Source organism: Trachypithecus francoisi, unplaced genomic scaffold, assembly GCF_009764315.1.
Source record: "Trachypithecus francoisi isolate TF-2019V2 unplaced genomic scaffold, Tfra_2.0 Lachesis_group16, whole genome shotgun sequence".
Classification (NCBI taxonomy): domain Eukaryota; kingdom Metazoa; phylum Chordata; class Mammalia; order Primates; family Cercopithecidae; genus Trachypithecus; species Trachypithecus francoisi.
In genome coordinates, this window is record NW_022681461.1 from 85,737,802 (window position 1) to 85,757,558 (window position 19,757).

Below are 19,757 nucleotides of genomic sequence, written 5' to 3' on the forward strand. Positions count from 1 at the left end.
ATCTCCATGCTGCCTTGAACTTCATTCCACCATGCCCTATACAGTAGACTCCCTTTGTAAATCAATGCCAACCTGATGCAAGCACAGGTTTGGAATACACACACCCTTAAACACCATACAACAAACCACAGCTACCTTTGGAGGGCCACCACTAGAACCAGGATACTTTCTCCTGACTCATCCCACCTGATACTTTTTTTTCCTCTTTACCAACCCATGATTTTGATGCTCTAATCTCTGGCAGCTGAACCCACCAGCGCTAACTAATATATGCTAATATACGCTAGATAAACGTAAATTTACCTGAATAAGAGCCAAATAAAAACAAAGGCAAATCTACTACAGTATTCTACTAATCATCCAGTTTGTGATTTTCTGTGTTAAACCTCCCCCTCTATTAATCTACAGTGGATAGGTTCCAAACTCCATGTGCATAAACAATTATGAAAATATCCACTAGATGTCAGCCTTGAGCTGCAATGGGGCTTAGAGAGCGAGCATGGAATGGAAAACTCGAGAGTCTGGGTGAGTTCCTTTGCAGTGTAAACTAAGGCAGGAACTGTAGTTAGCTTTTTGTATGAACACAATGGCTTGATTTTTCAATGAGTATAAACACAATAAATTAGATCATGTCGTTCTTCATATTAACACGTTCCCATGGGTCCCCTTCTCATTCAGAGTAAAACCCAAAAGTCCTTAGAACAGCCTGTGACACCCCATTGCTCCCACTCTTGCGACCTCATCCATTTCAACCACACTGTCTCCTGAACACAACTGAAACTTTTCCTAGAAACACCTGCATGGTTGACTCTTTATCAGATTCAAAACATTCTGTTCACCTTACCAGAGTCCTTCCCAGACACCCTTTCTAAAATAGCACCAGCCTGCACCACCCCACTCATAATGCCCTGCCCCTTTACCTGACTTCTTCACAGCACCTCTCACCACCTAACATACTATATTTACTAGTTATTAGTCTTTCTCTGAAATCTCTGAAAGCAAGAATTCTGTTCACTACTTTACTCCCAGAGCCTAGAAGAGTGCCAGGCTTACATGAGGTGCTCAAAAAAATACTCATCAAATAAATGATCTTAATTCAAAGATATTCAGAGAAAAGGCCATAGTTCAAAGAGGCATTGTTTTCATTCAGTAGGTACTTATTAAATACCTATTATCTTATTAATGAGAAACACAGTAAGTCCTTTGCACTTAAACAGAATCTCAGAGAGAATGCACACAATTTTTAAGGGATTTACAAAGCGAGAGATATATAGGCCAGGTGTGGTGGTTCATGACTGTAATCCCAGCACTTTGGGAGGCCAAGGAGGGAGGATTGCTTGACCTCAGGAGTGTTAGACCAGCCTGGGCAACATAATGGACCTCATCTCTATTTAAAATAAAGAAAAAAAATAGCCAGGCAGAGTGGGCACGTGCCTGTTGTCCCAGCTACTTGGGAGGCTGAGGTGGGAGGATCACTTGAGCCTAGGAGACGGAAGCTGTAGTGAGCTGTGATTGCACCATTGCACTCCAGCCTGGGCAACAGAGCAAGCCCCACCTTAAAAAAAAAAAAAAAAAGGCCAGGCACGGTGGCTCACACCTGTAATCCCAGCACTTTGGGAGGCTGAGGTGGACTGATCACGAGGTCAGGAGATCAAGGTCATCCTGGCTAACTCGATGAAACCCCGTCTCTACTAAAAATACAAAAAATTAGCTGGCAAGGTGGCGGGTGCCTGTAGTCCCAGCTACTCGGGAGGCTGAGGCAGGAGAATGGCGTGAACCCGGGAGGTGGACCTTGCAGTGAGCCAAGATCGCGTCACTGCACTCCAGCCTGGGCGACAGAGTGAGACTCTGTCTCAAGAAAAAAAAAAAAGATGGGTAGAGAGGTGAATATAACAATATGGCTGCCCACTATGAAAAACTGTGAAACAACAGAAACATGATGCATGCAGCATCTCTCTAGGCACTTCATTTACTACTCTGCCTCCAAATACAAGATTGTTCATTCAATTGTTAGAACCTCCAGATGGAAATGTTTCTGCAGTAGAAGCCTTTCTTTGTGATTAACCCGATTCCTGTCTCCTGCATTTAAACCCATTTTCTTTTTCATTTTATTTTGCTGTGTTCTCAATGACAGCAAAGATCACAGGTTACCCTTCTCTAGATTCCTCCTCGTGCACAATTTACAGTGCTCTTGCCTTTGATCTTTAATTCAGTTGAGAATTGGTTTTGTTTTTGTTTTTGTTTTTTGGGGTTTTTTTTGGCCAAAACTCCTAATTAAGTTTCATGATTTCCATATACAATCTCCCCATTCCTATACCTCATGCCCCTGGAAAAATATAATAATCGTCATCCTTTCTACACAAAATTTTGAGACAAAGTCAGGAAAAATAATCCACCATATGCACATGGCTTGGTCTCATCAAGCCACAGGAGTAAATCACAGGCTTCCTTGGACCTGGCCCAATGCAGGCTTCTCCAGCTTCTCTACCTTGAGAGGGGTTGGCATTCTGGAGAATAAACAGGGTGGAAGGATGCTTTAGCAGATTATCACTGGATAGGATGATTTAAAAAAAAAACAGGTAACTAACTAGCAAATCTTAAGTGATTTTACCCTCAAGGCTTGTCTGAAATGCTGATGATTTCCTTTTATGTAAGATGTACGAGTTTCAAGTAGAGAATACGTTGGCACATTTTCCTAATAAATCTACAACCTATGATTTATTGAGATATTTTCTCTCCTGTTAAAGAAAACACAGTTCTATTTCTTGGCAGCTGACAGCATATGAATGTTTCACTCTGAAATCTTTTCTATTGCTTTCAACTAGAAAGGAACACATCCCATGCATAATTCTGTTAATTTATTTCTTCTCCTTATGGAAACTGTCCAAACAAATATGGCCACTTGAAAGGTGCTAATACAATTGAAGTGATACACTCATTTCAATATATTTTATTTTACCCTAAAAGAACATATTTACATCACCAGAGTTTGTTGAGACTTTAAAGCCTGTTCAGGTAAAAAGCCCAGTTAGACCCTAGTAAGTTATGAATATTGGCCCATGACATTATTAGGAGACCTTGGCTGCCTTATAACATGAAGCTGTGAGCAAACTTCAGCCAGGAGTAACACCTTAATGGATTCACAGTAACAAACTTAGCCAAACTCTTCAGACGGGGGTGCTCATTGTAGTTCTAAATTTCAGCTTAGAACAATATGTAATGTTCCTCTTAAAGTGATTCTATCGGGGGCTGGAAACCAGAATGAGGATAGAGACTGTTTGCCCTTTCAAAGGTAATGCCAGTCACAGACTGATCAGGAGAATTTTTGAAATAAGAGTCCAAGAACAATTGTTCAGAATACTTTATTTTAGAAGTTTGACAAATAAAAGATCTTTATCCACTCCTTTCAAATTGCATGAAAACTCACAACTGCACTTACCTATACTTCAACAAATGTGTTATCCAGCCTTCGTCTCTGGGCTGGAATCTGTAATATCCAACTTGCCTACCTTCCACTTGGTCCTCACTTGGTCCCTGCGAAGACGCAGGTACCTCAATTCGGTGTGTCCACAACAGGCCTCAGAAGCACTACAGGCTGAGTATCCTGTAACTGAATGCTTGGGAACAAGTATTTGGGAGAAGTGTTTCAGGTATTTTTTTTTTATTATTTTAGAATATTTGCATTACACAGGTTGACCATTTCCTTAAAATGTCTTGTCCTCACTCAAGAAGTTTTGGATTTAGGAGCATTTCAGGTTTTGGATTTTTGGATTAGGGATGCTCAACATGGAGCAGCTAGGTTCAGAGGGCTCTGTTTAACTCTGCATAGTAGGCCTGAAAAGTGCAAACGAGGCTGTGGCTTCAAACTGGACCCTATGTTCTGTCCCAGAGGCCGTGGTCTCTCAGCCTTCCCTCTCCTTGCTACCTGCTCACTTGAGTTGGAGGTGACCACAAAGGGAAGGCACTCCATCCCCATTGCTCTCCCTGACTGAAGATGTGAGCAGGCCTGCAGGCTTCACTGCTAGCTGAGAAAATGGACTCTGCTCCTGCTTTGCAAACCTTGCTCACTTACCACCACATCAGAGCACGCAGGTCCCAGGGAGGGCCTAAGCCACATTCGCCAGCTGAATTTACTAAGGGCCCTACTTTGGGGGGATTTATTGAACACATGCCCAGCCTGTAATAAAGGTGTTCTTCATTTTGCTGATAATCCTTGTATGAACTCTCCATAAACCAGAAACTTGGAGGGGAAGAAGAATGGGTTGCATCAAACCCACCTTGAACCTCTGATACATTTTTGGTGCCATGACTCATATCTAATATGACAGACATGGCGGGATTAAATTTGAAAACAAGTACCCACAATGAGATCGAGGCTCTTGCTGCCACCATGGCAGGTGACTGGAGAAGATACATGAACCTGGGCAACTGGCCCTGGCCTTTGCAGCTGGTCACAGCAACTGTTATTGTGATGTCAGATGGAATAAAGCACAGCTTTGTCTGGAATCCTCAGGTGCCCAACAAAAAAATGAGATTAGAAAATTATAATCCATTCTAAGAATCAGAAGTAACCTCTCTTTGGACCACACAAACAGAAACAGAAATTCGGCCTTGAGCAAAGACACAGATGAGAAAGCAGCTTTCACAATGGCCTTAGATCTGCAAGGCAGTTCTGCTTCCCAAGGACTTTCACATCTTGGTGGAGATGGCAAGGCACCTGCTAGAGCCAGAAAAGGGTCCCTTCAAAGGAGGCTTCTTCACGCATAGGTGGGAGCCACAACAGCTGGACTGGGCAGAACTCTAGAAGGGGAACTTCTGGAGTATGGGCATAGTTCCCTTTTGTTCCTCAGCCACACTGAGGGATGAGTAATGAAGGCTGTCAGAGGAGAGACAGAAGCATCAGGAGAGGGCTGTATTAGAACACTTTATATTTCCTGTCCCAGTGAGTGGCACCACTTGTGACTCGCCCAACTCAGAAACCTGGCAGTCATTTGTTCCCATCACAACCCACAGCCAAGCTGACCCCTCCATAGCTCAGTTACTGCTTTACGTTAGGTACTCCTCTTACCTGGAAAAATTCAAGGCCCCTACCAACTGGTCCGTCTGCCTCTGGTCTGTTAACAGGACATCCTTTAAAACCTCTCAATGGCTCTCTATGGCCTTTGACATAAATCTCACAACACCTTCATACAATCTCTCTAGCTGCATCTTGCCTTGAATTCTATTCTTGACTCAAATGGCCTTCAAATGCCAAGCAACACTTTCTAGTTTTCCCTGACAGCATTTCCCCAGATTATGAGATATTTTTCCTCTATGTTCTCCTATCATCCTTTCTGCAATCTGAGCATGATGTGTCTATCTCCTCCACCAAGGGAAAAGTTCCTTAAGCATAGGGACCACGTCTTTCACCTCTGGATTCATGATACAGACGGCTAGCACTTGGGAAGCTCTCCAAGTGCTGGTGACCCAAAGATGAGTAAAATGCAGTCCCTGACCTTAAGAAGCACAGTCTAGTCTAGAAGACAGTTACACAAATAAACTGCGATACCATGCAAGTGCTAGGGTAGATGCATAATCAAAATACTCTATCAACAGCTTCCATTTCCACAGTTCCATCATCTGATACATAGCACTAGTCACACTGCTGAATTTTTGCTTGTTTCCCAGAACTGTGAGCCTGAGATACGGGATAGGAAAGGGTGGGGAAGAAGGAACTTCTGCTCATCTTTGACTCCTCAGTGCCTCACATAGAATCTCTGTGTGTGTAAAATATGGAGTAGTCATGCCCTTCCTAGGGGATGAAGGGACCAGGGAAAGCTAAAATTAGGAAATTGACATTCTCAGTGAACTTGAAAGGCATCTCTCAGAATGAAAGGGGAAGTGGTGCTCCAAGACATACAGCATGGGCAAAGGCATCAAGTGGCAGAGCATTTGGGGAGGGCCTTTTGACAAAAGTGGTTGATTTTAGGAAGATGCCCAAAGTTAATTCGAATTTGAGGATATTCTGCCACTCCAGTCTACCCTCTCAGGGATCTTTGGATGTCCTAAGAGATGCACAGTGAAGTCGTGGTTATCCTAGATCTCCTAGCCACTGCTTATGAAATACAATGACAGATTCTGACCTGGGAAGGGCAACTATAAATCCTGAGACAACATAACTCAGAGGTGGCCATAAGAACAACACACAAAATTTAGCATGAAGTTTTTTCATTTTTTATTCACTACAGACCAGGGACTAGCATGCCCCAAATTCAAACAGAATTGAGGGTGAAACCACAATGGTCACTCTGCCGATTTAGGAATCATGATCTATAATTTTCTTAGCAGGGTTCAATAAGAGAAGCTACAGTAAACATGTCTCAGAATAAAAATGAGCCCAATGATTTAATGTAATGGAACTGCAGTTAACAACGGTTCTGTGGAATATTTTACGTAACATGACCCATGCTTTTTAGCTGATAGAATCACAATGAACTGCAGGTCTTGGTCTAAACCAAACCCTTTAATGGGCATGGAAGGTAAAGAATGAAATCAAAAATGTTTTGTATTTTTATCTTGATTTGTATTTTTAACTTATGGAGGCTTCAGGGAATTATCTCTCTCTCTCTCTCACACACACACACACACACACAAACACACCCCACAAGTACATTTTCAGCAAGCTGAATGTACTTTTCTTTTTCTTTTTTTCTTTTCTTGAGGAGTCTCACTCTGTTGCCCAGGCTGGAGTGCAGTGGTGTCATCTCGGCTCACTGCAACCTCCACCTTTCGGGTTCAAGTGAGTCTCCTGCCTCAGCCTCCCAAGTAGCTGGGATTACAGACGCACACTGCCATGCCCAGCTAATTTTTGTATTTTTAGTAGAGACGTGGTTTCACCCTGTTGGCCAGGATGGTCTTGAACTCAAGTGATCCGCCCAACTTGGCCTCCCAAAGTGCTGGGATTACAGGCATAAACTACCACACCCGGCCTTCAATTCTCATGTACTTTGTTGTTTGCCCTGCTTCTCTAACCTGTAAGCTAGAATCAGGCTATCAACCACTCACAGAAAGACCTGGATCATCACGTGCCGGAGACAGACTTGCACCCCCCTGCTCTATCCTGTCTATTCTGCAGAAGAGCCTATGGAGCTCTCTGCCCCCTGGTGTCTATAGATGCTGCACTGTTCTGTCTCAGAGCAAGGAATCTTGCTAATGGTTTTATTTGAATACATCGTTTAAAATCTGGTATGTATAATTTCTAAAATACAGATGAGTAAGTAAAATAATCTGTCCCTGTTACCTGAAACTTTTAAAATAGGAACACTGACTAGAATATTCCTTATATCAAATGGGACATGTGAGTTTGCAGCCCATTATTTTTATATCAAGAAAATTAAGTTAAAGGGATAATAAATTATAAATGTAGAATTTGGGAATGTCCCAAATATGGGAAGAAATGTAGAGAGACAGAAGCAAGTACCAAGAAAGCAGTACAAGGTTACAATAAAATTCCAGGACATGAAACTGTTCAGTGTTTTGGGGTTGCACAAAGTCTACCACGATGAAGAGCTGACCAGGTTATAACTCCCTTCTCATCAAAATTCAAATACAGCTAGATGTGTAATGTCCCATAAAATGTCAAGTCTGGTTATATAATGAATCAGTAAGCAAACTGACTTTATAAAAATTCCCTGACAGTAATGTTTGCAGAAAAATATTCCGGGCCAACTGATATTTATTCTACACAGGACTAGAAAAAAGAAAAAGCTTGTAACTTCTTTACATTCACTGTTTGCATTATTAGTAAAAATATTTATAGGACACTAACATCAAATGTTGTAATAACATTTTCTTAAATTCAAATTTATTATGGCTCTTAAGAAAATATGTGATTAGGCATCCAAGATTTTTCCAAAATGTCATAAAAACATTTTAAAATTATTCATTTGAAAGTGTTATCCAATGTTGTATACACTTTAGTTTTCAATATAAAAAGGTAACAAGATGAATGATTTATCATTTTATGTATTCATGTAGGGTGAAGAGGAAATGATGCTGAATCAGACTCCCAAACCCAAACATCTGAGTAACTGAGTCAAATATTTTCAAGCCGATTTATGTATGCCTGTGTGTATATATGTACAACTTATTATTTCAACTACCACATGATTATCCACAAAATGATCTGAAAGTGACAAAAAAAGTGGGAGAGCTGATTGTTGTCCCAATTCTTCAAATTCAACAATTTCATCATTTCTTCTCTAGTACAACACCATGCTATATTAAACATCCTACAAGTACAGAACCAGTATTACCATTTCTTTATTTTTTTATTTTTTTGAGACAGAGTATTGCTGTCGCCCAGGCTTGAGTGCAATGGCACAATCTCGGCTCGCTGTAACCTCCGCCTCCTGGGTTCAAGCAATGCTCCTGTCTCAGCCTCCTTGAGTAGCTGGGACAGGCACATGCCACCACTCCTGGCTAATTTTTGAATTTTTAGTAGAGTCAGGTTTCGCCATGTTGGTCAGGCTAGTCTTGAACTCCTGACCTCAGGTGATTCACCCGCCTCAACCTCCCAAAGTGCTGGGATTATTCTCATGAGCCACCACGCCCGGCCCATTTCTTTCTTTCTTTAGCAACAATAGACATTGTTCTACTTCCTGGATTCCACCATCTAAAGCTAACAGATAAGGGGAATCTGGCTTCCTCCCAAAGCAGATATGATAAACTCCTATCAACACTGTTTTGGACAGTTGGACCCTGAAGGGTACACTCAGGAACTAACAGGGATATTTGCGGTCATTTCCAAACCCAATGCATCAGGGCCGACTTTAGAAGCATAGTCACAATTTTATGCCTCATACTGCTCAAACAAATTAGTGCTATAGTCCACTAAAGATCTTAATCAAAAGGAAATTAGAAAGGGTTTGGCCAGGGAACATTTTGAGACCCAACTAAAACCCAAGGTTTAGTTAGTCTGATGAAAAAGTGGTCACCCAAATATTTATTTATTTTTCACTCCTGATTCTGTGAACAGGCTTCTGAAGACCAGTTTTAGTTTCTGTCCAACCTAGGACCTTATTGATTGGTGGTTAGGTCTTTTTCAGAAGGTATAACTCTTTCAATTCTGTTTTTGAAGAACTGGTGAGGCTTGTTTTCTCTGGGTGCGCTTCTTATTCCCCCAGAATGTGTGCCATTTCCTTTGATCATCACAACAGTCCTCTGAGGTGGGCAGCAGAGGCCAACCCTCTCCTTTTTTACTGATGAGAATAAGCAGATAACTTGCCCAGGGCTTTCTTATAAGTAAAGCTATGATACTATAACCAAATGCTCCAGTCCAAAACTTCAATTTTTTAATGTGAAAGCATCAAAAAAGGGGTGTGATTGCTACTAACAAATCTGTTGATCTGAACATTTGGATGATATAACCCATACATGAGTTACTCCCCTTTGAGGCTGGCCACAGTATCAATCCTAACCAATATTTAGAGTTCTCTTGCAAATGATGGCTGCAAAGTTGCCCTTACCAAACATGTAACTGGCCCAACCTAGGAAACTATTTTTCTAGTGGACAAGAGAAAGGAACTAAAAAATCCACAGCTGCCATGAAAAAGAGTGAAAATAATATTTATATTATCTTCAAGATTTTAAAGATAAGAAAAAAACATAAATTTATGTTTTCCTACATGGCACAGAAATGTAGATGACTACACTATTCAAACTAAAACTGCATGATTGGGAGTTTCATATTTAGGATATACTTAATTCCTCTTTACGATGAGTGCTTTAAATCTAACAAAAGAGATTCATCATCCTCTACTTTCACCTGAGATTTAAAAGTAACTTTTACAGGCTCAGGGGTGGGGATTTCCCTTTCTTCGTGGGCAGGATACACCGGCCTGGCTGCCTCATGTTCTGGTTCACTGAGCTCATCAGAGTAGAGCTCACTGATGGGGCCCAGAGACTCGCTCCTGGCAATGATGTCCACACCCATCTCCCTGGCACATTCCTCACTTTCGGCCACTGTTCGGTCCTTGCCTTTCCTGAGGCTACGCATCTTAAAAGCCTCCTTTGAGGGAGCTGCATTAGAAATAGATTTTTTAAACCTCTCCCCTGACTGTCTCAGCCTCTCCCCTGACTGTCTCAGCCTCTCCCCTGACTGTCTCAGCCTCTCTCCTGACTGTCTTAGCCTCTCTCTCCTCTCTGGGGTCACTATTCTAGTTCTAATTCTGTTCACTTTCTTGTCCAAATTTTGCCGTGTCTTCTGCATGTTTTCTTTGGAAAATGCCTTCTTGATATTATCAATGCGCTCCTTGCCTGACTTCCTAAGCCTGGCAGATCTGCTTTCTTCAACATAATATTCTTCATCTGAAGAGAGATCTATTGGGGGATCAAAGACATCATCCTCCTCCTCTTCTTGATTCTCAGTTAGGTTTCTGTCTTTAACAACAGACAGGGATGTTGGACACCGAAACTTCTCCTGAAGGAGAGAAAAAACAAAGCATATTAGTGCTTCCTTTGCACTACAGATCAGCTCTTTTACCTTTTGGCCATGCCTTGTAAATCTTTTCCATGGGCTGTGTATCCTCTGCCTGCTCCTTAAATGTTAGCATTTCTTAGGATTTCTCTTACCTTGGCCCTTTCCTTTTCTTCATCTCCCAGGCTCACCCTGGGCAACCTTAACCACTCCATTTTTCAGATCCAATTGTAAGTAAACTCACATGTATTTTATCTTCACTTTCCCTCTCTCCTAAGATGAAGACACATGTGTGAATGATGGGCAGACTGCTCCACAGTTTGACGTAACACAGTCACCTTGAACTTACCAAATCCAAAAATCAAGGCCCATCCACCATTCTCTCCATTTCTACTTCTTTCCCTTACCTCTCAGCACTAACACCCATCCAGGTGCCACATAAGATAGAAACTCCTTAATCACCATCCCAAATATTTCCTCTCCTTCTCATTCCATATCCAACCAGTCACCAAGCTTTGTTGGTAATACTGCCTAACAACTTGTCCGTTCCCTCCTCCTTCCTCATTCCCTCTACCAATGTCTTGATTCTGGCCCTTGTCATCTCAGTCCTAACTTCTGCAATGCCTCCTCACTGATCCTTCTACCTCCAGAACATCACCTAAGTATTTTCTGAGAAATATTACTAAAGCATAGCTTTGATCACATCTTTTCTCTGCTTTAAACTTTGGAGAGCTCATCAATACTCAACGAAGAGTTCAAATTGTCCAGTATGATGAGAAGGCTCCTCAGCTTTAGCTAAATCTACTTTCCCATTCTTCCAGCCCAGAAACATACAATCACTCTCAATTCCTCAAGCACAAGATGTTTTCATCCCTCTATGTATATGTGATTTCTGGTATCTTCTTTTTTTCATAAAGACGGGGTCTTACAACATTACTCAGGCTGGACTCGAACTCCTAGACTCAAGGAATCCTCCTGCTTCAGTCTCCCAAGTAGCTGGAACTACAGGCACATGCTACCGTACCCAGAAGTTTCTGACATCTTAGGTCCCCTTTCACCTCTTTTTGGCTTTGTAAATGAAATCTTTCTTCAATAATCCAAGTGTCCCCAACTTCCCCAAGTGGCTAACTCTATCTCAAATTTACACATACATCCTCTGTTTATTACATTTATCACAGTTTGAATTGAAGCTTTACTCAAAAATATGTGTCTCCCAGAGGTCTTCTCCAGATTCCTTGAAAGCAGAGATCATGTGTCTTATTTATGTTTTATGCCCAGCATCTATCAGACTGTCTTGAACATAGTAGGCATACTCAATGAATGATTATTGGATCAAACAGGTGTACACCTTCCTTCAACAAAGTGATTAAGCACCACCACAAACCAGTAAATTTTCTGGTTCTAAAAACTGTGAAGCTTCTTTGAAGACAAAAGAGTGAAAAAGCTTATATTATCGGAGAGGGACAAACAAGTAAAATCTATACAGCACGTTAGATGGCAAGATACACACTAAGGTGAGAACTAAAGCGGGGAAGGGGAATATGCAGTGACAAGGAGGTGCTGTTTGAACTACAGTGGTCGGAAAGGCCTCACTCCTACGGTGACACCTGAGCCTAGTCCTGAAGGCTGCATATAGATCTGGGAAGAACAGAGAAACAGTGGGGAGGGCCGTGTGGTGACAGCAGAGTGATGAAAGGGCAAGAAGGGGAGGCAAGAGGGTAAGAGAGATAGCAGGTGGTCCAGGTCACGCAATGCTCTGTATCCAATGGTGAGGTCTAAGCATAACAGGAAGTCTTCTAAAAGCCTGATAGGAAGCCAGGTGCAGTGGCTCATGCCTGTAATCCCAGCACTCTGGAAGGCCGAGGCAGGGGGATCACCTGAGGTCAGGAGATCAAGAGAAGTATGGCCAACATGGCGAAAGTCTCTACTAAAAATACAAAAATTAGCCGGGAGCGGTGGCACATGCCTATAATCCCATCTACTCAGGAGCCTGAGGCAGGAGAATCGCTTGAACCCAGGAGACGGAGGTTGCAGTGAGCTGAGATTGTGCCACTGCCCTCCAGCCTGGGTGACAAAGCAAGACTCCGTCTAAAAAAATGAATGAATGAATGAATGAATGGTTTGCACGAGAGTAGTGCCGGGATTTGCCCCACATGATAAAAGGATCACTCTGTTGAAAACAGAGTGTAGGGGCAGGAAAAGAAGCAGGGTGAACAGGTGGAGGGCACTGAGGCAAGGGAGCACTGGGTGAGGTTGCTGACAGGGTGGGGGTGAGAAGCAGTCTGATTTGGAGCTGCTTTGAAGGCAGGAGCCAACAAGATTTGCTGCTAGATCTGGATGTGGAGTGCCAGAGTGTCAAGAATGATCCTCAAGTACATGGCCTGAGCAGATGAAAGATAGATCTGCCATTAATTGAGATGGGGGAGACAGGAGGAGGAAGAGACTGGAGGGGAAGGATGGGATCTGAACACACTGTCTTGGAGACACCCACTAGCCATGCAAGCAGAGGCACTGAGCAGGCAGCTGAGTAGATGAGTCTGGAATTCAGAAGAGAGGGCTGGGCTAGACATCCAAATTTAGGAGTCACTGATGTAAAGATGGAATTAAAGTCATGAGACCAGATGAAAGAGATCACAAAGAAACTAAGTGAATGGATCTATGCTCTGTTTTACTCAAAACTCTTTGGCACCAAGGTGTGTTTCAGAATTCAGAATATTTCAAACTTTGGAAATAATATGATTTATTACATAACATTCCCAGCAAGATCTTGGAAGAAACATTTCTGTGGCAAAAAATATGAATATTCACACTAAGTTGGGATAAAAGCTAGAAATAGCCTCCTGCTACTTTAGGTCAGGTTTTTCTACTGAATAATTTCAGGCCAAGTTAGGTCTTGCTGTCAAATATGTTATTAAAAATATTTTTGAGAATTTTTGAACATGGGTGTTACACAGCATGGATTTTGGACTGGTAGAAGGAAGAAATGAGAAAAGAAAAAAAAAAGGACAAACAGCCAGTGAGGCAGGGGGAACTCCCAAAAAGCGTAGTAACCCCAGAAGTCCAGAGGAAAGAAGTTTCAAGGAGAAAGGGAGGGGCTGGTTAAGGTGTCTCATACCTATAATCCCAACATTTTGGGAGGCTGAGGTGGGAGGATCACTTGAGGCCAAGTCCAGGCAACAAAGTGAGACCTCGTCTCTACGAAAATTTTAAAGTGTAACCAGGCAAGGTGATGCACACCTGTAGACCCTGCTACTTGGAAGGCTGAAGAGGGAAGATCGTTTGCCCCCAGGTGTTGGAGGCTGCAGTAACCTATGACTGCACCATAGAACTCCACCCTGGGCAACAGACCAAGACCCTGTCTCTTTAAAGAGAGAAAGAGAAAGAGAGAGAGAGAGAAAGAGAGAGAGAGAGAGAGAGAGAGAGAGAGAGAAGGTCCAATCGTGCCAAATGTGTCAAAAGAATAAGGATGAGAACTGGATTTGGGACATGACACACACTGGAAACCTTGAGAGCCAGCCCAACCACAGCAGCTAGAGGAACCCAACTGAATAGGGAGCATTTCTCAAACTAAACAGACAAAAGTTGAAAAATTATGAGATTTTTAACTGAACCACAAGTTAAAATTTCTAAAAGAAACTGTGCCCCCACATGAGATCCAGATTAAATCTATTCAATCAAAAAATATATAAATATATACAAAACACATGTATGCATATTCCAAAACCTATCAGCCTGATAGTCAAGAAGATATCCCTGGAACCTTATTTCTTTTGATACTTATTTAAAATTAAATTCTTTGGCTATAGGATTAGAGTGTCTAGGAGCTAAAAAAAGGCAGGGGTGGGCGTCTCATAACTCTCTGATGAATCAGTTAGAAGCAGTGGAAGTATTCCTCTCCTTTCCTGACACCTGCTGCAGGGAGTAGCTTCAGCAACACAATGTGGGTTGGCACGGCCTGAGAAGGTATAATTAGAAAGGGAAAGAGCCAAAAGTTAATTACTGTTAGGTGGGGGAAAAAACACAATCTTGCTGTGAAGAAATCAGATATAGCTTAGCCCAGGAATCACATACCCTCCTTTAAGTACACAACAAATAATATAAAATCAGTCTTTAAAGTAAAACAAAACAGGGGTAGAGTCACAAAAAAGTACTTGTTATGTAGATCTATTAGTTGCAACTCCAATGAGACAGAGCTATCACGAGCTAATAGACTGTTATAAATGAAGATTATAGATGTTGAATTATGTTGACTTCCAAATATAACTGCATCTTTTAATATAAAACTCCAGGTAAAAAGACCATTTTTGTAACAGAATGAATACTGTGCATCAGAGTACTGTGGGCTGGATTGAACATCAAAGTAATATAGCTACGGGATGTGAGGGCAAGTGGCTGCAACATCTGTCACCCCACTGATTGCCAGGATTGATTCAGCTGATCTGGCTGACTAAGTGGGTGTCCCCTTCCTCCCTCACTGCTCCATATGCATCCCTCTCGAAACCGCACACTTGGTCAAAGAGGACGACCATCCACGATAGAGGAGGACTGGTCTTTGGTCAAGAGTATACGAGTAGCTGTGCTCCCCTCCTAGAACCTCCAAAGAAGCTCTCAAAGTAATATAGCTAGGGAAATTTTGAATATACAAAAGTCTGAGGCTTATTAGTGAAGATATAGTATGTTCGAAGAGAAATAATAAATGTATAAGAAATAGGTAATGTTTACTACGGCTGAATTGCTTAGTTTCAAGTTAATTTTAGCAGAAGGGGCAATCTCAATATAACCATTTATATACCTTAACTATGATGATTAATTATAACTAATTTTAACTGCCAAGAATAACCATGTGACCATGTATACAGTGTTCTAAAATCTAATGCATCTTTGAATCAGAGTTCTATGTCCATTATTCTTTTCTCTACAAGCTTTCCCATTATAAATGATAGCAATTACTTTTTGACGAACTGCTGCTTACTCTGAACAACTTAACTATACAGAATCTTCATGGCATTATTTCTTACAAGAAAAGAGATGTGCCCTAAACTAGGACCCTTCAGTTGCTTTAAATAACTGCAAAGGATCAAAGAAAAGAACAATCAGCAGTTAGTTACAGGGACTACACAGGTGAATATAGAAACATCTTAAAGTTTAAGGAAGAGTTATGTCAATGAACAGAGTCAATGGAAACTTTTCAGAAACTTCTTTGCTCTTGCTTTTGTAAATCTTAATTGGCACTTAGTCCACTGCTTTGCACAAAGGTTCTCAGCAGTTGTGAATGCCGAATATGTTTCCTGGCCATGCGCCCATGCCAGTGGAGGGTAAGATATACCCACAATTCCGAACATCTTCAGAAGGCAAATCGAAGAATGGATACTACATTTCCCACTACACTGGAACTGGCCTCTGAAAATCAGGTGACTGATTTTTTTTCAATTTTTCAATTTTTTTTCTTAAGACAGGTTCTCACTATCACCCAGGCTGGACTGCAGTGGCACAATCATGGCTCAGTGTAGCCTCAATCTCCCCAAAGGTGACCCTCCCACCTCAGCCTCCTGAATAGCAGGGAACACAGGCACGCGACAACACACCTGGTTAACTTTTCTATTTTTGTAGAGACGGGGTTTTGCCACATTGCCCAGGCATTTTTTTTCCTCCCAAATTTTTAAGCCTATAGAAGGACTTCCAGGGACATGAAAGGAAAGGGAAATGATAAAGAACTTAAAATGGCATAGTCTGCCCTATCTACCTTTGAAATAAGCAACTCTTCACTCTCCTCCCTATTATTTTTCCTAAATAACCTACAAGCTTTTAAAAACAGACCTAAAATACCACTCTACCATCCCAGTGTAACCTTATCAGTCAAGAGAGGGCTATGGAGAATTGCCTAATGTGTAAAGAATGCCATGGGGAGTTATAGGCCACATCCCTAGTGTTTTACAAATTATCTTCTACATAATCCAACTGTGTTCCCATTTCATTTAGTTTATAATCTTCTAGTTTTTTTTCCTATGTACATAAGTACTCATTTTTAAAATACAGGTGTCATTTTAAAAAATAACACTTTATATGCACAGTGAGCATTCCTGCACACATTCCTGATTTTATGCATAGAACAAATTCTTTGACATGAAATTTTGGGACCAAAAAGTTTGTGAATTTTTAAATTTCTTAATACATACTACCAAATTTGCCTTTCAAAAATGTTTTATCAATTAATATTTCTACCAACAGAATATGAAAGTGTTTTTTTCCAATTCTTAAATTAACCTCTTGGTATAGGTTTTAATAACTGCCAACAGTTAAATAAGTGAAAGTAGAATTTTATTCTTACTTGTGTTTTGTAAACTGCCTGATAATGACAGTTTCCCACATTTCTACTGTGAAGGAATGTTCAATTTTTTTCCTTTTAACTGTAAGAGTTTTAAAAATATGCCAAAGATATTACGCATTTGCCATGAATATGTTCCTATTTCCAAAAATATGAGTGCCAAGCACAGAATATGGGAACTTAGCTCAATACACAATGCCACACACAAAATATTATATTAACTCACTTAAGTAAAAAGACTTTGTAATCAAACATGGGAAATTATTTATGTGACTCATATATTTGAATTACTGTAACAATAAGAAAAATAAGAATAATTGCCTCATTGTTCATTGGAAAATAGCTATCATTGTGATCTATATGCAAAAATTCCAACACACAAATCACATTCTGAAAAGTTTATATCTACTGTTTAGGCCTTTCCAGGCTCTCCACATAAGCGAAAAAAACCACATTGTGGAGCTACTGGTTGTCAGTTTCTTCTTTTAGAGAACAAAGAGGTGTTTTAAACTAGAGGCTTCTGCGTCTTCTTCTAGTTCTAACATTTGCAAAGTCTATGAGAGGGCACCATGCTAATAAGGCTAATATGCTGAAAGGGACTTACCAATATTAAGTTTCAAAGGCAAGAAATAGCCTAAGCTATGAGCCACAGTTCATATTACATGAAATGGTTGAGAAGCTCAAAATTCCAAAATGATAGATAGCACTTTGGTTAACACAGAAATGGTTTTATCCTGAGATTGCTGCTAATACAGAACTCCATTGTATTAATACATACAATAGTTAAGATGTGACACTGGAAACCTCTGATATGACTTGTTGGCAATTAAAAGATGCAAGAGATTAGAATAAGCAAGCTGAACACAAGTGCAAGCTTACCTGGAATATTACCACGCGAAATTTGTTTTTCTTCATTATTTCCTCTTGTTTGACTTCAACTTTTTTAACATGAATTTGTTGCTTCTCTACCCGGGCTTTCACATCTTTAATGTGAGCACTAACTTTTCGGGTTTTCTCAAACAACTTGTTAATGATATGCCCTGTATTGCTATGTGACTGTGAAAGCTTCAACAGGTCAATCTGGACAGATTTTATGGCATTTTCCATTTCCCTGTGTCTCTCTTCTATTCTCTTCTGGCTTGCCTGCACACTGTCCACGATGGAGGCTACTTTGTCCAGCACAGTCACAATGGTAAGAGCAGCGTCTTCATCTTCTGTAACACTCGACAGGCGATTCTGGTGGATTTTATCAGCATTTGAAGCAGACCCATTATGTTCCATTTTATTTATTTCTCAGCGTAAGATGTCCTAACCACAATCAATTCTGGCACTTGGAGCAAAAAGTCAGCTTGGTAACAGGCAACAGGGTTGTTTAAAGAGTTGGAAACCCCACCCCTGGAGAACGGTCAAGTATTTATAACTACAAATACCCATATGTGACTGTTCTGCAATCTGAACCCTTGCAAAGTACCGGGGACTGTTCCAAACATGCTTGCTGACTGACTAAGGGACTCAAATAAGACTGTGTGGGTAGAAGAGGAAAGCTTTTTTAAAAAGTTCACTAAAGCCACCATGTAACTAATATTAAACCTAGAAGCCAAATGATCAAAAAAGCAAACTCCAAATGTTGGGTAAAGCTTTTGCCTTTAGATAATTTCAATCAGTATTTGTAACAGTAAAGGGGAATTCTGAAATAAAATCTGCTTTTTCTACTAATTTCATACATTAAATATACTGAAACACCAATATCAAAAAATTTAGTAAATAAACACACCAAAAGAGGCCATATAGTGAAAACATTATATTATAACATGCTTTTCCAAACAAAATATTAAAATTAATAATTTTAAACATATTCTTTAAATTCTACATGCATACTTTTGAATATCTAAACTACATGTTAAACAGCTGAATACATTCTACTCACACTTCAGATCTTTAAACACCAACAATCTATGAATATTAAGCTATTACTACAGGACAAATTTGGATAGAGGTCTTGGATAAATTTTAAGCTCACTCTTATTTAAGAGCACCAATCATTAACAATCATTTTTGTATTTTATTCACAAACACTGATACGATTTGTTTATTTATGTTAAAACAAATATTTTCTTGAAAAATGAATGTGTATTAAAGTAGTTTAACTGGTAGAGTAGGCTTTATTCCAATCTGTTAAACAGCCTATTCTCACAATATCTAAATCTACTTTTCAATGATCTCTTCCATCATTACTAACATACTTGTTCAAATTATTAGAATTATTTTTTCAAAGGGAGGAATAATCAAATTCCCCAGTCCATATATCTTATAAATATTTTACACCTAACACACACAGCTTTACAGTTCATGCGATAGGCAGTGTCTAAAAAATCAGTTACTAAATCTCAAAAACATTTAGATATCTATTTAAACACAGTGTCTTCTAGATTTTTTTTTTTTGTAAGAAAAGTAATCTGTAAACATCTTTACCTTTAGTTCATGCTTGGTCATTTGCTGTGGTCATTGTGGAAGAAGTGGATATGACTTTATAACCATTTGTGAAGTAGTCCATCTTTGCAAAAATATTACATTCCATGGGTAAAGAACAAGTCTCATAATTACCATGTGGTACAAATTTGTGAAAGCAATTTCTGTATTTAAAAACATAAAACAAAGACTACTAAACAGTCCAAAACTGTTGTAGCTGAATATTCTAAATACGAGCCAACAGTACTACACTAAAAATGTCCAAAAATAAGGCCTCTGAAATAAATATTTCCATTCTTTAAAAAAAGACATAATAAATGTACATCACATGGTCAGTGTACATATAAAAGTCATCAGTTTAAACCATTCTGGATGATGTATCTGAAGTAAAATGACCTAGGTTTTGCTTCTGTCGACGTCCTCTATTGTTTTTGGGGCATTTTCTGTTGCATTAAAAAAAGAAAAAGAGAAAAATATTGTTTTGATGATTTTGTTTAGAATATTTCA

General features: G+C 40.1%; 2 protein-coding genes across 4 annotated transcripts in view; both read right to left on the reverse strand.

Moving 5' to 3' along the window:
- Window positions 1–6,190: 6,190 nt before the first annotated feature.
- On the reverse strand, window positions 6,191–18,257 carry CAVIN4 (caveolae associated protein 4). The gene is made up of 2 exons (XM_033237961.1): window positions 17,661–18,257; window positions 6,191–10,459 (listed from the first exon to the last, which is right to left on the reverse strand). The coding sequence occupies exons 1-2, from the start codon at window positions 18,060–18,062 to the stop codon at window positions 9,752–9,754; spliced, it is 1,110 nt and encodes a 369-aa protein (XP_033093852.1). The 5' UTR covers window positions 18,063–18,257; the 3' UTR covers window positions 6,191–9,751.
- Window positions 17,936–19,757, reverse strand: part of TMEFF1 (transmembrane protein with EGF like and two follistatin like domains 1) — a 101,869-nt gene continuing 100,047 nt past the window's right edge. The window contains exons 10-11 of one of the 3 annotated variants that reach the window (XM_033237959.1): window positions 19,254–19,414; window positions 17,936–18,017 (exon numbers count right to left, since the gene is read on the reverse strand). In XM_033237959.1, the coding sequence (XP_033093850.1) occupies window positions 19,261–19,414 (154 nt within the window). In that variant the 3' untranslated portion in view covers window positions 17,936–18,017; window positions 19,254–19,260. Of the gene's footprint in view, window positions 18,018–18,567; window positions 19,694–19,757 lie in introns of those variants that run through there. The other 2 variants (XM_033237958.1, XM_033237960.1) reach the window with 2 other exon arrangements.